At 46.4% G+C, this 22,085-nt stretch overlaps 1 protein-coding gene across 5 annotated transcripts in view; it reads left to right on the top strand.

Annotated features, from left to right (window-relative positions):
* The window catches only part of PHACTR4 (phosphatase and actin regulator 4), a 464,595-nt gene that overhangs the window by 384,537 nt on the left and 57,973 nt on the right, over positions 1-22,085 (top strand). For all 5 annotated transcript variants that reach the window (XM_085647671.1, XM_085647667.1, XM_085647669.1 and 2 more), the window contains one exon: positions 56-132. In XM_085647671.1, the coding sequence (XP_085503797.1) occupies positions 56-132 (77 nt within the window). The remainder of the gene's footprint in view (positions 1-55; positions 133-22,085) is intronic.

Genomic DNA, 22,085 nt, shown 5'->3' with positions numbered 1-22,085 from the left:
AAGGGCGTGTGTATTGAAGTCATAGAAAGTGTTAACATGTCCTCTTGCATCACAGGCTGCCATACGAAAGGAGTTGAATGATTTCAAGGGCCAAGAGATGGAGGTGCACGAGGACAGCAAACAATATACCAGGTGAGAACTTCAACCTTAACATTGAGTACACATAGCATGCTCTGTTATATTATATCCCAGACAGCACCAAGACCGCCCCACTTCCCCTTTGAAAAGCAGGTAACATCTGTTTACTTCATTGATTGAAACGCATCAATTGTGTAGTATTAAAAATCTGCCCTGCTACATGTGCAGTGCTCCTTGTTCAGGTCTGTTTGTTCCACAGCTACATCCTTTTTTTCCTGCTTTGTTAGGTGAATGCTTGGATGCGGTCTTGGTGTTTTATGAAACAGTGAAGTTCCTTTGGTTATTGTCTTCTTCCGCACCTCAAAGTATTTAGCATTTCTCTTCTTTGTGCGCTGTTAATCCTGTGATATATCTGTCAATTTATTACTGTGCCCGTGATATTCCTTTGAGAGAAGGTGTCCCTTCTGTCATATAAAAGCTATAATTGTTAATAAATTAAAACAGTGATTCCTCCATTTCTCCCTGAAGAAAATCTTCTGATTCATATTACCAGATCAATACAGAGCAGACAATGCCAATCCTATTCAGCGTTATGTATTGGATTGATGATACTAGACGATTGAAAATTAACCTTTTAATTTTATGCAAAGCACATAAGCAAAATGGTCAGAACCTGCACTGATGGTTGTGCATGTTTTGCTTGATAACCATCTGCACAATCCACTGTGGTGTTGGCATTGCTTCTCAGTTTGCACATATATTACAAAACCCTCAAAGATTGTGGCCCCAAAATACTTACAAAAAATGTTAAAAAGATATAAACAAGACGTTTTTACTAAAGGAATCAACAAATAAAATGTTTATTATTCATTATAGTAACACATTTGAGAGGGACTAAGTGACCAGAGCTGAAAGCATAGAGCAGGTTTACGAACGCAGTCAATAGTCTTTTAAGAACAAGTCCATTCTAACATGGGTGCTGTAAGTATTAGTTGAAGAGGGTGAGAACCCACATCAAATAATAATCATGATCATTGTCGGGGTTAACCACTACAGTCCCTAAATAAACCTGTGCTTAGCTCTCTTGTAACTTGGCACAAAGCGGCCAGGGTTAACTTGGAGGCAATGTTCAAAGTATTTATGCAACACTCAAATAATAATAAAGTGAAAACACAGCACAAGACAAATACCAGTCCAATTTTAAAAAGATAGAGAATAATATAATAAATAAAATTATACCAAAACAGAAATCCAATAAGATATTGAGAGATTAATTTTTAAATATTGAATTAAAAAATAGTGCAAAAAAATACAAAGTACCAACTGCGGGTATCTGGTGTTGCTAGATGGTTCAAAGACAAAAGTTAAGGCCACCCACAATGGATTGCCGGTTGTATACACAGACCAGGTTTGTCCCAGTAGAAAGTTTACCTTCTGATTTAAAACTTTTATGGAGAAAACACGGTCGTCGACGAGACGGCGGGGCAATCTGGATCCGAAGCGGGGCTCGACGAACGGCCTGCTGAAGAATGGGGCTCTCGTGAAGTCATCGACTAAGGCGGGAAAGGTCAGAGCCAGCGAAGTCCATGCCTAAGAAGGTCTCTATCAATCGTATGCTGCTTGGTGCCTGTCACGGTGAAGCCCTCCATGTTCGGACTTAGAAACTTTTCTGGAGGTTGGATCTGCTTAAGCGGTGCAACTCGGCAAGTTGAGGCCGACCAGCAAACAGACATTGACGGTTGCGGTTTCAGCAGCAGCGGCTTAGACAGCGACCCCAGTCTCAGTCAGTTCTCCAGGCAGAAGATTGTCAAAAAGGTTCTGAGTCCCATTTCTTGCAGTTAGAGGACAGGAGGAGTACATTCTTACACCAGCCAAGGGTCTAGGACCTGGTGGGGGACACCACTTGGAGGTTAGTACTCTATCCAACAGAGGGTTGCATCAGGGTCCAGTTGGAATTGGTCAGCTGGGCAGTTGCAAGGAGAGAGGCCTTTTGAAGCTTGTTTTGTCCCTCTAGCTCAAACAGTTGGTCAATCAACCAATGCTTGGTTCAAGATAGGCAGGTCCAGTCTTCTTCAAGGTTCTTCAGACATCAGTGCAGCCCTTCTTCTGGTTCTTTACTGGCCCAGGAGCATTCTGAGGAGAGGTCAGTGGGTTACACTTTTATGCCCAGTGTCAGCGAGCGGGTGGAGGGCAATCCTTTGTCCATTCCCTAAACCAGTTCTGGTAAGTCCCTTTGGGTTTGAAGCCAGCCTGACTAGAGAGACCAAAGGTGTAAGCTTCATGTGTCAGGGAGTGGATAGGCATCCTTTGAAGCTCAAGTAGGGGTGGAGGTACAGCCCCCAGGCCATCCTGTCAAGGGTGAGACTATACCTGCTCACCCAACGCCCTTTATCGACTGTCTAGGAGCAATACGCATCTCACCACAGGGTGCCATCAGGGTTCAGGTGACAGCGGGAAACTTGCAGGAAAGTCTATTAGTTTTGGGCAAGAAAATGACAACCTTTTTAAGAGTGTAATTTCGAAATTAGTAATCTAAAATCTCTATCCTACTTAGTCCTTGGAAACATTTTCTAGCTATTCCCAAATTTAGCACTTATTAAATAATAGTTTTAACCAGTTTTAATCTATGGGAGACCCAACCTTGCCATAGTGAGAAACCATTATGAACGTTTCACTGACAGGACATGTAAAACCTTAAATATACAGGCCCTACTTTTAAATACCATGTATCTTACCCTATGGGTTTTTAGGACCTACCCTGGGTGTGACTTGTAAGCATTAAAAAAAGGTTTAGGCTTGGCAAAAGGATTGTTTTGCCAGGTCGAAATGGTAGTTTTAAAGCCACGAGCCAGGCTGAGGTGGCAGCAATGAGACACATTTTGCAGTACTACTGTAGTGGGTGGCACAGTGAGTGCTGTGACCTACGGGTAGCATTTAATTTATAGGCTAGGTGCAGGTAGTTCAGTGTAATTACAAATAAATTTAAATTTGCCATTCGGGGGTATACTAGTTCTAATGGGTTTAAAAGGAAGAGTACAAGCACTTTACCTCTGGTTAGCAGCGGTAAAGTGTGCACCCAGAGTTCTATAAACAACAAAATTAAGGTTCAGTAAAAAGGCAAAAACAAATTCCAGGTGACCCTGCAGGAGGGGCAGATTTCGAACAGCTGCCCTCATTCCTATAATTCTGAACTGGAACATGGAATTACTCTTGTAGGCAGGCAGGGAACTGTTGCTGGATCACCTTGTGCATGTATTTTAGTGCCCCGAAATTTGAAATGTCACTGAATGTCATAGCTGGACTGCAGTAATATGGGACACATGACTCCTTCATATTACAACATGTATCCGTGGCCACTAGAGTCCAAGCTAAGTTATGATAGGGAAAGGCCTAGGGAAACCCTATCATGCTATTAAAAAAAATGGATACAAGATTACAATGTTCTCTCTTGTATAATCCAAATTATGTGTCTGAAGTTGTAGCAGCTGGCCTTTGTGTACAATGACAACTAATGCAAAGACCATAATAATACTTTTTAAAGATGCTCAGCCTTTTTACATGCATTAAAATCCTCACACCCTGATGGAAATAATCAGAAGTACTCAAACATGCGGAAGAAAGTGCACCACCATGATTCCTTCATGTGCTACCATGCCACTTCTGGCGCCTTTTTACCACGATGCTGCATAAAAAAATCACATGGACTACACCTATTCACTGAGCTCAGTGGATTTACTTATCGAATCTCAATTGGACAAGATGTCCAAGTTGTTGAGTTTCAGTTGTCCGAGCGAACCATTCATGTGTCTCACATTAACTACAACTACAGTGCTGGGAAGTAAGACCTAGTTAAAATCTTCTTTTCATGCAAAATAGTCATGATTGAGTACTGGATCATTCCATGGACTGTAAAGATCTGTTCTACCATAATACAGATAATGGTGCTAATTTCTAAAGCGCTGTTGGTTTCTCCAAGAAGAGGTCTGTGATTTTTCTAACATACTGAACTAGTCATTTCACATATGCTGTGATACGATGTCTTAGTCTAATCAGGAGTTTTCTACCAGTACGTCTAGCCTAGTAATTTCTCCAGTAAGACCAGAAAACTGTCCAAACTTGTTACCATATATCGGTTTCTTCCGTCATACAGAAGTTCAAGAAACAGACTTTGCTTTATCGTTAAGGAAGACATTTGCTGCAAGCAGAGGCCATATTCTGAGTAATCGGGGTGAGATTATGTGAAATACTGGAATTCTCTAATCCACGAGCTAGGAAGACATAATGAACTCTTCAGTACTTAAATGTACGCGCAGCTGTTATTCAGACAAATCTCTCAAAAGATGCACTCACCTTCTGCAACCATGTTTTGACTATTTCCCAGGACATTAGCACTGAAATAAACAAAGGTTAAAGTGGCGTTATAATTGGGTGAAAATGTCTGTTAAGTACTAATTTAAACTAAAAAGAATATGAAATTTACCAGTTCTAGTTAACTGACGTACCTATAACTTTTGAGCTTGCCATACATCATGATGTCATTAATATGTCATTTCAGATGCTACCAGTAGTGATATCCATGATATTGTAGAACTTGTCATAAGTGAAGTAATATGTGTAGTCCTAAGCAGTGCATGTCCAGTGCAAAAGTTATTGCTACTTCAGTTAACTAAAACTGGTGAATTTCAGTGTTTTTTGTTGTTGTTCTAATTGGGGTTTTTAAGAGACTTTTTCACCTAACTATAAAATGACTTTAACCTTAGTTTTTTGTGTGTGAATTCCTAGAGTTTTTATAACGTGAAGTAAGATTTTTATTACCATACCTAACTATTCCAACCCTCGTATGGCACCACGTTTGGCCGTACGTGGCAGGGAGTTTGGCACAGGGTCTGGCAACAGTGTTGGCCGCCTGCAGGGGGTTGGACACAGGGCCTCGCCACAGGCCAGCGCCTGCACCCATCCCACCCGTCTTGGGTTTGGGAAGCCAACCCACCCGGGTGACCAACCACCGCAGCGTATGGCCTTCAGTCGTGCTTGACAAGGGGTTAGGTACCTGGCTGTGGCGAGGCCGTACATCCATCCCACTATTGCCGGCCAACCACCCAAGGTTGGGCAACATCAACGAACATTCACCAAATTTTTTTTTTTTTTGGGCCCACAGTAATCCTTCAGTTATCTCATGGTAATTAGGCGGTATTCCATCATATTTTCGCAGTTGTGGTGCAGAGTACGTAGAGTCTGCAGAGGCACAATAAATGTGTTTTGGACTTTCAAGGGGTTGTTCCCCCTGTCACCTCTCCCCTTACATGGGCCAGGGGTCAGGGTACTGCTACCCTGCCCCCTTATATTTTGTTTTATTTTAATTTTCAGGAAATGGGGACAGAGTCCTAAAATGGTGGCTGCTAAATTTCTCTTCATGTTGCAGTCAGCCAATCATAGAACTGGGTCTTGGAGAATGGGTCCCAGTCTTACAGGACCAGACAATCTGAAGGATTCATTTCTTTTTCCCTTGATACTCCCTCCATACTGCCTCTGTAGTACTGTGTTGCTAGATATTTATAAATGTTGAACCTTACTTTCTAAAGAATTACAATCAATTTCTCAAAAAGTAAATTTTCTGGGTAAAGATCTAGATGTCTGCCAAATTTGGGGTAATTCAGTTCAGCCTTTTGGATCTGGGCACTGTTCAATTTTCCTATTTGAAATTGCATGGGGAAATTGTATTTTAGGAACCCCCCTTTCTTTTTCAGCCCCCACTTGGCATATCACCCAGAAACTTTCTTGGAAGGAGCTTAGGTGAATTAACCTTTTTGTGGAAATGTTATTACTAAACCAAAAAATCAATTTCCTATTGAAACCTAGTTCTAACCATAGCTACAGTGCAGTCACAAACTAAAGGCAATCAAACTGTGTGATATAGATTGTGAGTGAGTGAGCGAGAGATAGACAGATAGCGAGAGATAGCTATGTCTGTGTATATATAGTGTTATAACAGTTTTTGAGAACAGATACTTGTTGCATTTATAATGTTTTTGTATGTCATGAAGTCAGTGACAATATTAATATTCCCTCTACACTTCCCTATTATCAAACATAAGCGTATGCTTCTACCCACAAGTTACATAGCTTTTGAATCCTCCTAGCCACAAGATTAGATCATGAAATGCTTCAAGAGCTCCAACACACAGGTAGGTGACTTTGGCTTCCATTGCGGTTCTATCTCACCCATCCAGGACGACATGGACCACATGTAGGCAACAGCCTTGCACTGATGTCGGTTCCTATTTTTCGGCACCCTTGGGTTCAGATATGGAGTACCACTACTCAATTTTCAAACTTCTGTTTACCCTCACAAATAATCCTTTGGGTAGTGTAGTGGGGATGCAGTAACTAGTAATTACAGGTTTTAAGCCATGTCATACATACGGCAAGTGGATGTCAGTCATAACCCACATGACATCATTCTGTGGTGTCTCGGGCCAAACATAACTCCAGATCCTGCAGCAAATGCTCCCTTATGCATACGAAGGCAGTCAGAGCAGGATTCAAAACTTTATATGGCCGAATACGAGAACCACAGCTGTTTCCCGCTCCCGGACTCTTACCCTCAGATAACTTCGTCTAAAGACCAGGCCTCCAAGAAGTACAAGGAGCATGACACTTCGACTTCTATATGCTTCTGTTTACTGAAAAGTTGTGTACTCTGTGTACGTGGGACTCAAACCTGGTTCCATCTTCATCATCTAAACTTACTCGAACTTGGAAAAGAGACCTCGAAGTAGAGACAGTTAGTAGCCTTCAAAGAAGCTCTGCTATATGCTTTATTCACTAGGACTCTGCCTCCACCTAGACTTTAAAGCCCACAGTGCATTCAGGACCACCAGTTGCATATTTGCGGTGTGGTCCTTCCCTGGTGCTAACTGCCCTGTTTGGAGTCCACTCAATCTTCTCTCATTGCTGCACCATGCCCGTACTCCTTTGGTGAAGGCCTCACCAGCCGGCATCTCATCGCATCCAGCAGCGTAGTCTCTGAACTTTACAAGCACCTGCCATGGTGTCTGATTCTCTGTCCGCGGGACTATATTGCACTACCGTAACGCTGCCCTGTATCGAAGATGACTCGCCAGCAGCTCCTCTTTTATGACTTGAACATTTTGCTAATTGGAGGCCTGTTTCTCCAATTCTGATACGATTTAGGTGCCTCAAAAGGTCTTGCATGATGAGTGGTCATCAATTTACTTTCTCCCGCAGTACGCTGATGCTGGCCTTTGCATAGATTTACAGAATGCCACTGGTCTACATACCTCACCTGAATTGGGTCTTGATTCTCCACTTGGTCTCTCTACTGAGGAAAGTGTGCTGTTTACAGTGGTCATTCATAGAGATGTGAAGTGTTTAAAAAGTTCTCTTACAACAGAGGAGACAAATGCCAATTTGCTTACAGAAATTATCTAGCCTGTTTAATCTGCTTCTGAGCCTCTATTGCCCTTGAGTGAGTCACTGGGGAACCACACCTTTGCAGCTTGGTCAAAGCCATTTTTAGCCCCAACTACTAGCTGTCCCCTACGTACCCAAGATTTCTAATGCAGCATCCAGCACATAAACGTTTGGTTGTACAGGCCTCGCCTTGTAAGGTTAGTAATAACTCCTTCCTTTCTAATTAACTGGACAGTTAGTCAAAGTGGATTGATGCTATGAGCAAGAAAAACATGTTTGTCTCAGTTTTGCACTGTGTTCCCTTAATAATCCTCGTCTGCTGACAGGTTGATGTTCTACCCCTTTGGGACATGGTACAAGAGGTCGTACCTGCTTTGCCAGTGGATCTTCGCACATCCTTTATGCAAACTGTACAAGGTGGGTAGGATCTCACTATCATCCACAGACAAACCAGGATGCACTCTACAAAACTTTCAAGAGACATTTAGGCTTTGTTGATTGACATTCCCATTGATGCCATCCAGCTCTCTGGCAAGAAAAGGCAAGTCTACCCGTAGGAGTTTTAAATTAGATATGCTTTGGCACATTCATTGGGCCTGGCTTCCCCAGTGCTTAAGTTCTGATAATTATTTTGCCAATTTCAAAGTTATTCTAAGGGCCTCTATTTCCATCAACCATCACAGCCAATCCAACATTCCATGCAAACTTTTCAGGCCTTCAGTTGCAGAGGTGGTGCTAAAGGAAGAAGACAACGACAAAAGCCCGCCTAACCTGACAATACCGCAAAACCTCATAGTTCATTGTTGGGCAGACATGTATTCCCAGTGGGAAGCCAAATATGTAATTTCCTTCCTTTCTGGCCTTTGATTACCTCGCATCAATGGGTCCTACACATTTTCCAGATTAGCTGTACCCCACCCTGTGAAGTTGCTAGTTTCCAAATGTCTCTGGTAAGTGCCGGCTACCACTGCTCATACCAAATCCTACCTACAAGGTTGTATGGTTGCTTGTGTTACTCCTGTTCTTACTAGTTAGCAAGAACGACCGAGGATAGCAGCCAATAGTGAATCTCAGGGTTTTTAACTCCTGCCTGTGAATGAAGGAATTCAGAATGAGTTTGAGGCATGTGGGCTGCTGAATTCATATCTGTGCATAGATCGCCGCCTAGTGTTGGGTCCGGATGTTTGCACGTTGTTGTCCTGGAAGAGTCTTCGAAGTATCACGAGATAGGTGACTCCTCCCCTGGACCACAGTGCGCATGGGCATCCTCTCCATCCTTAGATTGTTTTTTTCCGCCATTGGGTTCGGATGTGCTTATCTTAGCTCAAGTTAGGAAAATTTAGTTTTAGGCCAAAAGGCCTTTAGTTTTCGTCGGTACTGTTCCCGTTCGGTATCGACTGCTTTCTTGATTAGTTTAGATACTTCTTCCAGCCTTTCGGATCCGTTTGATCCGAACATCGACCTTACATCGACGATGGAATCTAGGACCCCATTCAAACGGTGTCCTGTATGCCACGCCAAATACCCACACATCGACGTCCACCCGGTATGCAACAAATGTCTCTCACCGGATCTCGACGAATCGAAATGTATGGCCTGTGCCCGATTCCGATCGAAGAAGACTCTCCGGAATCGACGGGCAGCGAGATTAGAAGCGCAGCAATCGGCGCCTGCCCCGGCCAACATCTTCAGCACCGAGGACGAGGATGTAGAGAGCGTGGAAGAAGTAAACTCCAGCCCCGCTTCAGAACACGATTCCCGATCGGAAGACGCCGATGAAGTGCTTTTTCACAGGGAAGAAGCCGTCGACGAGGTAGGAGACTACGATGAGGCCTTTGGGGCCGAAGAAGATAGCTCTAGCGAAGAGCCAGGCCTACCCGTTGATACGGAGGCCGTCAAAGTGCGTCATTCTACAGCTCAGGTCGAGGGATCGCCTCCGGGCCTTACCCGAGATCAATCCCAAAGTTCTTCGGCCCCGCCTTCGAACATCCAGCACGAGCCATTATTACCAAAGACGACTGGATTCCCTTCTACGAAACCGAAACCAATCGTCGCACCAGTTCCACCGAAACCAAAAGTGAAACTGGCCGTGATCGGCTCGAAGCCCTCGAAGACCTCCACTCCTTCGATGCCAACAAAGACCGTCGGCTCCGAACGCACTAAGAGGGATTTCGGCGCCGAACTCGCTGCAGCGGATATCTGTACCGACCCGAAAAGGAAGGCCCTCGGTCCCACAAAAGCGCCTCGGCCCCTGGCACCGAAGCAGTCGGCCCCGACCACCAAAGTCAAAATGGCCGCTCCGTCTGCGTCCACTTCGAAGACGGCGGCACACGCCAAGTCATCGACTCCGACGACCGCGGATACCTCTCTTCGGATCGATGACCCTGTGGCTCCAAAGCAGTCGACGCCTACCTCCATGGTACCGACCGGCACCAAAGAACCTTCGGCGTTCTCGGTGCGACAAGTCGCGGCGTCGTTGCAACGCATCAGGGAACGGGCAGCCCTCCGATCCACGTCGGGCCCCGACACGAACAAGGCTCCAAACGCACCCTCGGCGCCAACCAACATCACTTTTGGTTTGCCGCCATTCACGGCGCCGAAGATGTTCGAGATCCAAACACGTGTCCGCCAGACACAGTCCCCATCTACTGGACACTCACCTTCTGAGCCTTCACAGCCACAATTCATCGACGCTGACACTGGCAGACTGATGCTCCGCAAACGGAAGATCACGCCAGAGAAGGGCTTGGACTCCTACAGAATACCTCTGAAGCACAAATTGCCAGCAGAGTCGGAACCGGTTCTGTATGAACGCTTGCAAACCTCCTATCAGGATCCCCAGTCCATTTCTCCTACGCCTTCCGACACAGACGCAGTGGAGGACTACATGGGTGATGATACCACCTACCCTGGGGATGTCGATCCTGATGAGCAGCAGGACCCAGATCAAGCATGGGATGACCCTACAGACCAGGGTACCGCGCCAGATACCCAGGACACGCAGCTTTACAGCGCCAAAACATCTCCCACAGAGGACACTGCTGCCTTCAATGCCCTCATAGAACGTGCTGCCGCCAATCATGGAGTACAACTCCACTCTGACACTGTTGAGGAAGACTTCTTAGTGGACACTTTCGCCTCCTCCGAGAGAACTATCAAAACTTTGCCCATGTTGAAAGGTGTTCTCAAACCTGCAAAGGACATTTTCAAAGAAACAACCAGGGCACGGGTGCTAAACCCCAGGATTGAAAAAAAATACAAGCCTGCGCCCGGAGACCCTATGTACATTAGAGGTCAGTTACCTCTGGACTCCATGGTGGTTGCTAACGCTCGCAAATGAGCACACTCGCAAACAACAGGTGATGCTCCTCCCCCAGACAAGGAGTCCAAGGTGCTGGAGACCTCAGGCAAAAGAATTGCAGCTCAAGCAGCAAACATCTGGCGCATTGCCAATACACAGGCCCTCCTGGCCCGCTATGATCGTTCACACTACGACACGCTAGAATCGCTACTCCAGCATCTGCCAGATGAATACAAAGAGGCAGCGGAGCTCCTCATCAGAGAGGGACAACTCCTTACCAACGCATCCATTAAGTGCGCACTGGATGCTGCCGACACAGCAGCAAGGGCAATTAACACCAGCGTCATGTTAAGCCGACACGCTTGGTTAAGAATCTCAGGATTCAAACCAGAGATTCAAAACAACATCCTGAATCAGCCAGTCAACCCCGACTACTTATTCGGCCCAGAAGTTGACACCACCTTAGAAAAAATAAAGAAAGACACTGACACTGCGAAGTCAATGGGGGCTCTGCAAACGCAGCAATTTCGTAGTGGCTCCTTTCGTCGCCCCGGGAATAGAGGAGCAGCTAGAGGCCAGGGGTCACAGCAGCAATACACTAAAGGGGGCACACAGAGTACCTACGATAAAACCAACAGAGGTGGATATCGTGGCTCCAGCACCAAGGGCAGAGGGCGTGGTTACGGCAACACCAGGTCCTCACCCAAAAACAAACAGTGACACCCTCTCCCTTCCCCCCCGACCACATAACACCTGTCGGGGGGAGACTCCAGCGGTTCCTGTCCACGTGGAAAACCATCACCACAGACAGGTGGGTCAGGGACATTATCCAGCACGGTTACTGTCTCGAATTAACCTCCACTCCACCCAACATACCGCCAAAGCACCGTCCTATGTCCGTAGAGCACTTAGCAGTATTGCAGCAGGAAGTGCTAAGTATGCTGCAAAAGGGTGCAATAGAGGTCGTGCCCGTCAACCAGCAGGGGACAGGGGTGTACTCTCTGTACTTCTTAATCCCAAAAAAGGACGGGTCGCTCAGACCTATACTAGACCTGAGACCCCTCAACCCCTACATTCTGTCAGAGCATTTCCATATGCTCACCCTACAGCAGGTTCTCCCGCTGCTCAGCCAGGGAGACTTCCTAGCCACACTAGACCTCAAATATGCGTACTTCCACATACCGATACACCCATCACACAGGAAATATCTCAGGTTCACTATTCAAGGACAGCACTATCAATTCAAAGTCCTCCCCTTCGGCGTGACAACAGCACCCAGGGTTTTCACCAAGTGCCTAGCTACAGTGGCTGCACATCTACGGAGACAACACATTCACATCTACCCTTACCTGGACGACTGGCTTGTTCAAGCAAAGTCAGCCCAGCAATGCGCCAGCCACATGTCCCTCACCATCCACCTTCTTCACAGTCTGGGATTCTCACTAAATTACCCAAAGTCACATCTCCAACCCGCACACGTGCGACAGTACCTAGGCGCGACCATAAACACTCTGGCAGCCTCAGCTCAGCCAAATTTAGTGAGGATCAACAGCATGCAACTGCTGATCTCAAAGTTCAAACCTCAACACTCCCTTCCTGCGCGAGTGTTCATGCAGTTGATAGGCATGATGGCCTCCTGCATTTTAATAGTCCAGCACGCGAGACTACATATGCGCCCGCTTCAGGAGTGCTTGGCACGTCAATGGAATCAGGCTCACGGGCAATTAAAAGACCTAGTGTTGGTGAGCGGTCGGGCATACAACTCTCTGCATTGGTGGAATCCACAAAACCTTTGCAAGGGCCGACCGTTCCAAGAGCCTGTTCCACAAATAATACTGACGGCGGACGCCTCTCTCCAGGGATGGGGAGCTCATGTACTCAATTATACAGTGCAGGGACTATGGACGACACAACAAAAGAAGATGCACATCAACCTTCTGGAACTGATGGCACCCTTCCTAGCCATGAAGGCATTCAAAGTACACCTGTGCAACAAAGTCGTGTTAATCCGGACGGACAACATGACTGCCATGTACTACATACAGAAGCAGGGAGGAACACTCTCCACAGTTCTCTCATCTGGCTCAGAGCATGTGGAAGTGGGCCATTCAGAGGAACATATTCCTCATGGCGGAACACCTCCCCGGCAAGGACAACCAGATGGTGGATCTGCTCAGCAGACCCAGCCACCAGATGCACAAGTGGGAACTACATCCGTCCGTTCTCCAACCGTACTTCCAACAGTGGGGTCATCCAGAGATAGACCTATTCGCCACAAACGAAAACGCGAAATGCCGAAGCTTTGCCGCCACAGTCGCAGGGCAATGCGATATGGATGAACTGGTCAGGCAGATTTGCCATTAATACCGCTGGTGGCACGCAAACTGCGTCAGCACTCACTGACACTCATCCTAGTTGCTCCCACATGGGCGCGCCAGCCATGGTACACCACCTTTCTAGAACTTTCCGTGGTGCCGCATCAAAGGCTGCGGATCAAACCTGCACTCTTAACGCAGAACCATGGCGAAATTCAGCACCCAGATCCGCAACAGCTGACCCTGGCAATCTGGCTCCTGAAGTCTTAGAGTTTGGCTACCTAAACCTGCCACCTGACTGTATGGAGATCATCAAGGAGGCCAGGAGACCCACTACCAGAGCTTGCTATGCAGCTAAATGGAAGAGGTTTGTCATTTACTGCAACAACAATGACATTAACCCGCTAGACGCATCCATTCAAAACATAATCTGTTACCTCTTACACCTATACCGATGCAATCTGGCATACACCTCAATACGTATCCATTTGACCGCAATAGCAGCCTATCTCCAAAACAGGCAGCACCTCTCTTTATTCAGAGTGCCTGCCATCAAGGCCTTCTTGGAGGGACTTAAACGAGTAATTCCCCCAAGACACCCACCAGCACCGGTGTGGAACCTCAACTTGGTCCTCACCAGACTGATGGGTCCACCCTTCGACCCTCTCCACTCATGTGAGATTCAATTCCTCACCTGGAAAGTAGCTTTCCTAGTAGCAATCACTTTGTTAAGAAGAGTTAGTGAACTCCAGGCACTAACCATTCGAGAACCTTTCATTCAGGTTCACGCAAACAGGGTCGTACTACGTACCAACCCCAAATTCATGCCTAAAGTAATATCGCAGTTCCACATGAATCAAACTATTGAACTGCCTGTTTTCTTTCAAAATCCACAATATGTCGCTGAGAGAATGCTCCATACCTAGATGTAAAGAGGGCCCTCATGTACTATATAGACAGAACTAAGGACTTTAGGAAAACAAAACAACTTTTCGTTGCCTTTTCTCCACAACACAAGGGCAACGCCATTTCCAAAGCAGGTATAGCCAGATGGATCGTTAAATGTATTCAAATTTGCTATCAAAAGGCTAAACGCACATTAACGATTCCCCCACGAGCCCACTCAACACGAAAGTTAGGGGCGTCCATGTCTTTCCTGGGAAACATTCCTTTACAGGAAATATGTAGAGCAGCCACATGGTCCACTATACATACATTTACCAAACACTACTGTGCAGATGTACACTCAAAACAGCAGGCAGCTGTACGACAGGCTGTTCTCAAAACTCTTTTTCAGACTGCTGCAGCTGGCACTGGTAGCTGCCGCTAATAGGAGGTACTGCTATGTATTCTAAGCACAGATATGAATTCAGCAGCCCACATGCCTCGAACTGAATATGCTACTTACCAGTATGCATCTGTTCTTGGCATGTAGGGCTGCTGACATTCATATTGCCCACCCTCCTCCCCGGCGCCTGTAGCAGCTGCAGCTCTCAGAATTACTGTATAGCATGGTCATCACTTACTGTATCTACTCCATCACTGCCACAATGGCGAAAAACAATCTGAGGATGGAGAGGATGCCCATGCGCACTGTGGTCCAGGGGAGGAGTCACCTATCTCGTGATACTTCGAAGACTCTTCCAGGACAACAACGTGCAAACATCCGGACCCAACACTAGGCGGCGATCTATGCACAGATATGAATGTCAGCAGCCCTACATGCCAAGAACAGATGCATACTGGTAAGTAGCATATTCATTACCCTTGCTGAAATATAATTTTGACTTGGACCAAAGGAACTCGTTAGTGTCCCTTCAGGGTACTTTCAGGATGTACACTTTCATGTGTTAGTCCTGCAGTCCCAGAGGAAGAACCTGTACTATAGTGGGTTCCACTCATTTCAAATCTGCATTCTTCCCTTTTGGCCGTAAATTGCCCCTTTAAGTCTTTACGAAGGCCATGTCATTGGTCACAGCCCATGTTTGCTGGTTAAGCAACCACTTTCCCCATATTGTGACATCTGGCTGTTGAAAGCGATCTCGTCTCAGCTAGTCTTGGACTACCCTCAAAGCACAATGTCTCTATTGGTTAAACTGGTGTTCTCCGTGAAGACGTTCAAATCCATCCTAAACACACGCAAAAGGTTCCTCTCATTGGAGGCATCAAGTGTCCCAGCAGTGAGTCTTTGACATTCAAGCTAATATCCCGATGCTTCAGGTGAGAGCTAGTCTTCAAGCCTTGACTGTTTAGACTCTGCGAGATCGGTTTTCCTCTTGCATTGTGCTTGTTCATGGCACTTACAGGCTAAATTGCTCCTTAAATGTTCTCAATATTGGGGGGTGCCTTTTGTTAGGTCACCTTCCTCAAATTCATCAGGCAAGCGAAGGAAGCACCAAAACACAGGATTCATGGCAACAGTCTCCCTACTGAACTCTCCCACAGGATGTAATGTAAAATATGAAAGCACAGATTCACTGTGGACCTATACATCACAAGCAAACATGTCCATAATTAAAACTGTCATAGAGTGTTTATGTTTCTTCAAAGTATAAGATATCAATAGGTAAGATTCCTGTTAACTACATATGTAAAAGCAAAACCTGTTTTTCACACAGCTTCAATTTACTTTTGTGTTTAAAATACAGTGTTGGTGAAAGGTTTATCATGGTAGTTGATTATCCACTAAATATCAGGTAGAAAGCTTCAAATAAGATACAGTCGTTTGGCACTAATCAAGTTTCACTCCCTTCTCCATGGTGGTAAATACAGCTACATAGTTGATGATAGTTTGTGAATCTAAAAGAGGTTCACATTACAGGAGAAACTAGTTACTTATCTGCCACAATAATTTTACAGCTTGATTCTTGTAGATTCATTTGCAACCTTCCCACCCTCTCGGTGGGAGGGGACTTAAGGAAAAACTGACGAGAATAACAAGGAAAAACAAGTATAAATATGGTAGACTGAGTACAACGTCAATTGTTAAGCATCAATAGGTACTATGTATCTTATGCTTCACTAAACTAACTATACTTTAGCCATGTGTCCTGCTGTCACAAGCCCATTAACAAAACCAAGAATTAATACAAGATGTGCTTAAGTGTGGGAATAGGTAAAGTAATAAATGAATGACATTCTCTCATAATAATTGTCTAGGTGGGACAGCACAAATCGGGTTCAACAGATATGTAAGGTACCACATACCCTACTACAAGAAAAATTCGAACAGGTTTTTCTGAATCCAAGGAAGGTACATGAATAAATACATAGGATTCAGTCCTAATACAAGACAGTGTGGCAGTGCACAATGTAAACAGTTCCTAACAATGCATGTATGGTCACAAATATTCCACTTCAAAATAAACTGCAGAATAAATAGGGATGTATGTATAAGGGATCCTTATGCAAAAGAGAGACAGAGCACTTGGACAAAGAGTATTCAATCAATTATTCTTTATTTCGGAATGATAGCCATAAAAGAGCAGTTTAAAAACATGGTACATAAATATAAATAAAGCAATAAAAACATTGGTACAAAAGCTCAAGTTCATAAAAACGAACAAGCTGATCTCACACAGTAGATACCGTAAAAAACAGAGTTTAGCAGAATTTAGGATCATAGGAAGCTAAAAATACAATTAAAAAGAAGCACCTCAAAATAAATCCTACACCCCTTGGGCGTCCGCAGAAATTCTTCGGGGGGGGGGGGGGGCAACATTTTAACTTCACCTTTCTCCAACATGATGTGTGCCAGGTGGGGTCCGCAGCTTCCTGCAGGACGGGGCAGTGCAGATGCCAGGAACCGCTTCAACAGGACGGTGCTGCCGGTGGGTGCAAGGTGGGTCACCAGAGGGACGGGGGCGGATGGTGCCCCAGGGCTGGGACTGCGGGGAGGGGGCCTGACGTGAAGGAGAGGGTTCACCTGGGGGTCCGGGATGCATAAGTCCAGGGGAGGGGAGGGGGGGGGGATGATAACCCGTCTGGGTTTTTAAGAAGGTGGTTAACCTATGGATTCAAAGCTGTAGAAGCTAAGGAACCTGTCTAGAGGGGCTAAGTATGAGTGGAGGGTGCACTTCTGAGGGTTCTCGTCTTATGACTGTGGCCCACAGAGCTCCATGCGCTAGAAGCAGAAGCCCCACCAGCGCCCAGGTGTCTGGCGCTATATGACGTGCGTAAATAGAAAGTGCACCCCTTTCTCCCATGGACAGCTAGCTCCAATGTTGTAACCCACACATTGTGTATCACTGCTAGTGTGTGTTCTATGGAGGGCTGCCCCCCCCCCCCCCTCCGCTTGACAGCACCGGGTGGTGAGGGGTGGGCCTACTGTAACTGCGCAGTGGCATGGCTGTAAAATTCAGTGCCTCCTCCCAGGCAAACACACAAAATATTATATTATTCAAAGACCACTCAGTCACTGTCTTTAAATACGACTAACAGGACACATATACCGTGCAGTGTACCAACACCATTCCCTACCACCTGTATATTCCATGTCATTTCTAAACATAATAGTAGACAAGGTAATAAAACAGCAAAGCATACAAGGTAATAAAACAGCAAAAGAGCTAATAATTAAAAACAACAGTTCATCACATTTGTACTGTAACCTTTAAGGGGAGACGTAGCTGTCGAAGTTAAGATGTGGAGCCGCAGCCCAAGCTCACATTCCTATAGGCGATGAAGTCAAACAGATTATAGTAAATTGTCTGGTGTGTAGTTAACCATCTCATGGACTGGACTGACTAGAAATGCCCATGCTGCCTGCAAATACCGCCTGAGCCTCCTGGTGGCTGTTAAACCTGCGGCCGGGTGCAGTCCATGGTCATTGGTAGCTGAGAGATATGCAAAATTTCATTAGTAGCAGCATAGGGATCAGCTACCAATGACATGACGCTCGCATTGTGGGACCCCGTGGCATGGCTGCCATTGGCTGGCACCGCCTCTGCAAAATGGCTCCGCCCGCGACCCGCACCGCCTTGTGTGACTCTTAGAGACGGGCCGCGGTCGGGCGGGCGCCATTATTTTTGGAAACATCGATCGCGTTAGTGCACACTCCTGCAGCCCAGTGTCACTCACTGGGCTGCTGGAGTGCACTGCCAACGTTAGTGTGTTACAAAAAGGAATGGCGCCCGGCCGCCTGCGTTGCCACCCGCATGGCACCATGGCACGCCACCAGGTCCAGCCATCACCAGTACGGCCCGCACCTCGCGGGACAGGCGCCATTATTTTTGGTAACATCGGGCACTCCTGCAGCCCAGTGTGTCACTGGGCTGCTGGAGTGCCACTGCCAGCGTTCATAGCTGCCAAGTTTTCAGATTGCTATGTGTGACATTTTCATAATTAGTGTAATTATGAGTGACGTTTCAACGAGTATGAGTGACACTTTCTTGCGAGCAAAAATCAAGCAATGTGAAAAGAGGGAAACGTATAAATATAAAAAATTAGACCGATTGGAGCAATGAAAAACTCTAAGAAGATCTTAAAACTGGTGCAAATGCCTACGGTGGCGGACTCATATTTACAATGAAATTATGAAAATATCACACATAACAATCTGAAACATTGGCAGCTATAGTGATTTAACTACTCTGTGCATTCTGGGAGTTGTGGTATTGATATGCCTTAGTGGACTACTTTGTATAAATACACTTGAAAACAAAGATACCTAAAACGAAAGCCTTGGATTATAAACATGGTGTCCTGCTGACAGTCGATCTGGCTGACGTCCTACATCTCCGGTTGCTCGTGTGTAGGTGGTGGTGTCTCGCGCTCTTTTTTAACAGAATGGGACACATTTTTCATTATTTAGACTTTACCCGGAGTAAGAGAGATAAAGGCAGAGAAAGGAAAATGAAGAAGAAATAGGAAAAGAGTAAAAAAGGGGAAACATGGACGAAAAAGAACATGTAGGGGAGAATAAAGCTAAAGAGACCAGCAGTGTGGGGGTGGTGGAAAAATGGCATTAGTTATCCCCAAGTCTAGGCACCCCAGCTTTCAGCTGCTCCTGCAGTGGGTCCCTAAGAAAACTTTGGACCCCTGTGCTTATAATTATTTTTAAAATAGGCACTGCCTCCATCTTTACCTCATTTTCCAGAGTTGACAGTCCATGTCTCCCTAGTTTAGGGCGTTCCTCCCTCGTGTATGATTTGTCCTCACTCTCCGGGAGGCTTGGCCTTCCCAGGTGCTCTGTGATATGGGCTCCCCGACTCCTTCCCTTCCCGAGATTGGGCTCCCATGTCAATTTTTTTTTATCTGCTGATCTTTTAGGTACGATGTGACACCCCTCCGAGTTCTGCGTCCCCTGGGCCCTGGGATTATCTCCCGGTTTTGAAAGGCCTCATTCCCTAGCCTTTCTGCAGCGGCCAACTCGGTCCTCGGCTGTGGGGAACAAGGCATGGAGCTCGTGGCCTTGCTGGTGCCGTGTACTAGGCCACTGGCCACCACAAGAACCATGCGAGGCAGGATAGGAGGACTGTGTGAGGGGAGAGGGGTCCAGAGAAGGGAGACTGCGGCGAAGAGGAAACAATCCTGGGAGTGTCGGTCATTGGGCTGTCTTTACTGCAGCTCAGCCTCACTCGAGCAAAATGAGCTTAATGCTGAACCACCCAAAAATTAAGTATTTCTGCATTTTGGTGACAAACAGTTGAGCAGTAGTATAAGCCACTATGTTTGGTAAGTAACCGGACACTTACTTTTGCAGCAGCTGCTGCTACGGCGCCTGCTCCTGCGCCTGGTAGCCGCAACGACTCAGACTGATGGGCCAGCCTGCCCCGATTACTTTCCCTGCAGAAGCGCCGGCCGCATTCCAGGCCTCGAGTCGAGGACAGTGCCGGTGCAGCATTTTGATAATGGCCTCAGTGCTGCTGGGCTCACTGCAGTGTCTGTTCAGACACCATCACTTTGGTGACAAATGGGTCCTGGGTAACGTGGTACTTTACTATTTCGGGTCAAGCAAACAGTTATGCGCAGTGTGAGCGCTCCGCTGAAATGATCTGCACAACCGCATTGGCAAGGGTGAATTAGTTACATTGTTTGTAACCTCACCTCTGCGTGAGCAGCTCTGAGAGCGCCGACCCTGCCCGCAAGCTGCACACAAGGCGCGCTGCTAGCTTTCTGGTTCAATTAGTAGCACTGACAGCATGCACCACCAGTACGGCGTGCGATCGGTGGGGGGGGATGTGCGCCACTCCTTGCCCCCCCCCCTTGCGGACGCCCATGCTACACCCTCAACATCTTGTCCTCCACATAAACATCAGAAATCAAGAGACAGAAAACCCGATGCATTGTCTGGTATCACTTCTCAAAATTCTATACGCGGTCCTAAAATTCCTAGTTCCCAAATTACAACCCACAGGTAAAATCTACTTCTCTTCCAGGGGATCCTCATCAACCGTCATAAGCACATGAATATTCCCGCCCATGTGCGGGACCCCGGAAACATACAACATATATGTGGAAACATGTATGTAGCTATATATATATATAGATATATATATATATATATATATAAAAACACAATGCAGCCTTCCATAGCAATGCAGAACAATGTAAGAAATTCCCCTGTATATAAATACACTCCAATAAAAGCAGGGAGAAAATGCACATTTGAAAAACTGCTTTAATAAAACAGCAGAAATCACCATCTTACAAGGAAGAATGAGAAAACATTGTCAGCACATAGGCTGCATTGCATAAAAACCTTACTGTAGGAAGCTGAAAAGGTAACCCACAGATAAACTGGCACCGTGCCTTTAAGGCAGCCATGACCCTTAGCTTCCCATCATGCCTCAGGGGTGACAGTTAGGTCAGTTGTTCTTTCCGGCTCCTTCTGTGGTTACTTCAGCTCTAACTTTTTTCTGAATTCTGTCAGAAAATACTTCTCTTTTTTTGTCAAAAGCTTTTTATGTCGACGTCTTTTTGTTGTTGGAATATAACTCTGCTATTTTTGAGAGAGTTGAGCATTATTTTCCAGTCAAAAACGCCCTCACTATTTGACTCTTGCCCTGCCTGTGGCAAGAAGAAGGCTAAAACAGACTCTGTATTCTCTGCCTTCCTTCTGATCATAATCCAAAGACCTGTCAGCATTGCCAGCTACTGTCCAAAAGAACTCTTAAGGACAGGGAGAGGATTCTCCTCTATGGGCTGGGTGAGAAGAAATCTTCTTCAAGAGGCTGGTCTCCGATGAAGAGGAAAGAGAGAGCCACTACTCTATCTAGAAGTAAGGTTCCAATCTGTTCGGCGCCGCAAATTCCTTCATCGGCAACGAAAACGACGTCAAGAAGACCATCGACGTCTGGCTCGCCGGCGACGAGGAGTAGATCTCCGTTGGTGCGGGCTCGCCCAACTTCGAGGCATGGTTCTCCGTCGTCGCCGGCGAGGCGGCGTTCGACGTCAAGACATGTTCCGCCGACGCAGTGTCACCAGCGATCGGCGTCAAAGCAGGCGTCTCCGTCGATGTCAGCCGGCGGTCGACATCGAGACAGGCCTCGTCACCAGAGGCAAGGCAATTATCACCTCCGTCGTCGTCCATGCGACGTTCGACGTCGAAGACCAGATCTTCGCCGACGTCTAAACCATTCGTCATCGCAGTCCAATGTGAAATACACCAGACGTCGAGCAGACGGTCAGCGTCGAGAGGGGGATCGAACAGGCACCAGGAAGCGACGTCGAGAAGGATTTCTCCGTCCATCCATTCTTCGTTGAGGTCTCCTACATGCTCAACGTCGAAGGTGCAATCTGTATGTTCCAAGGGTTTGACGTCACATCATACAACGTTGAAGGTGAGATCGACATCGAGGAGACTATCACGATCAAGGGACTCACCAGTGATGGTGGCACAGAGCCGGTCGACGTCGAGGCATTCCCCATCGACGTCACATCGCTCATCAAGACACCGATCTCGCTCCAGAAGTCACAGAGTCCTCTCATTCTATCTGGAGCTCACCCCCAGACAG

This window comes from Triturus cristatus, chromosome 3_2 (genome assembly GCF_964204655.1).
Source record: "Triturus cristatus chromosome 3_2, aTriCri1.1, whole genome shotgun sequence".
Classification (NCBI taxonomy): Eukaryota; Metazoa; Chordata; class Amphibia; order Caudata; family Salamandridae; genus Triturus; species Triturus cristatus.
Note: the sequence above shows the minus strand (reverse complement) of the source record. Positions and strands in the feature narration are given on the sequence as shown.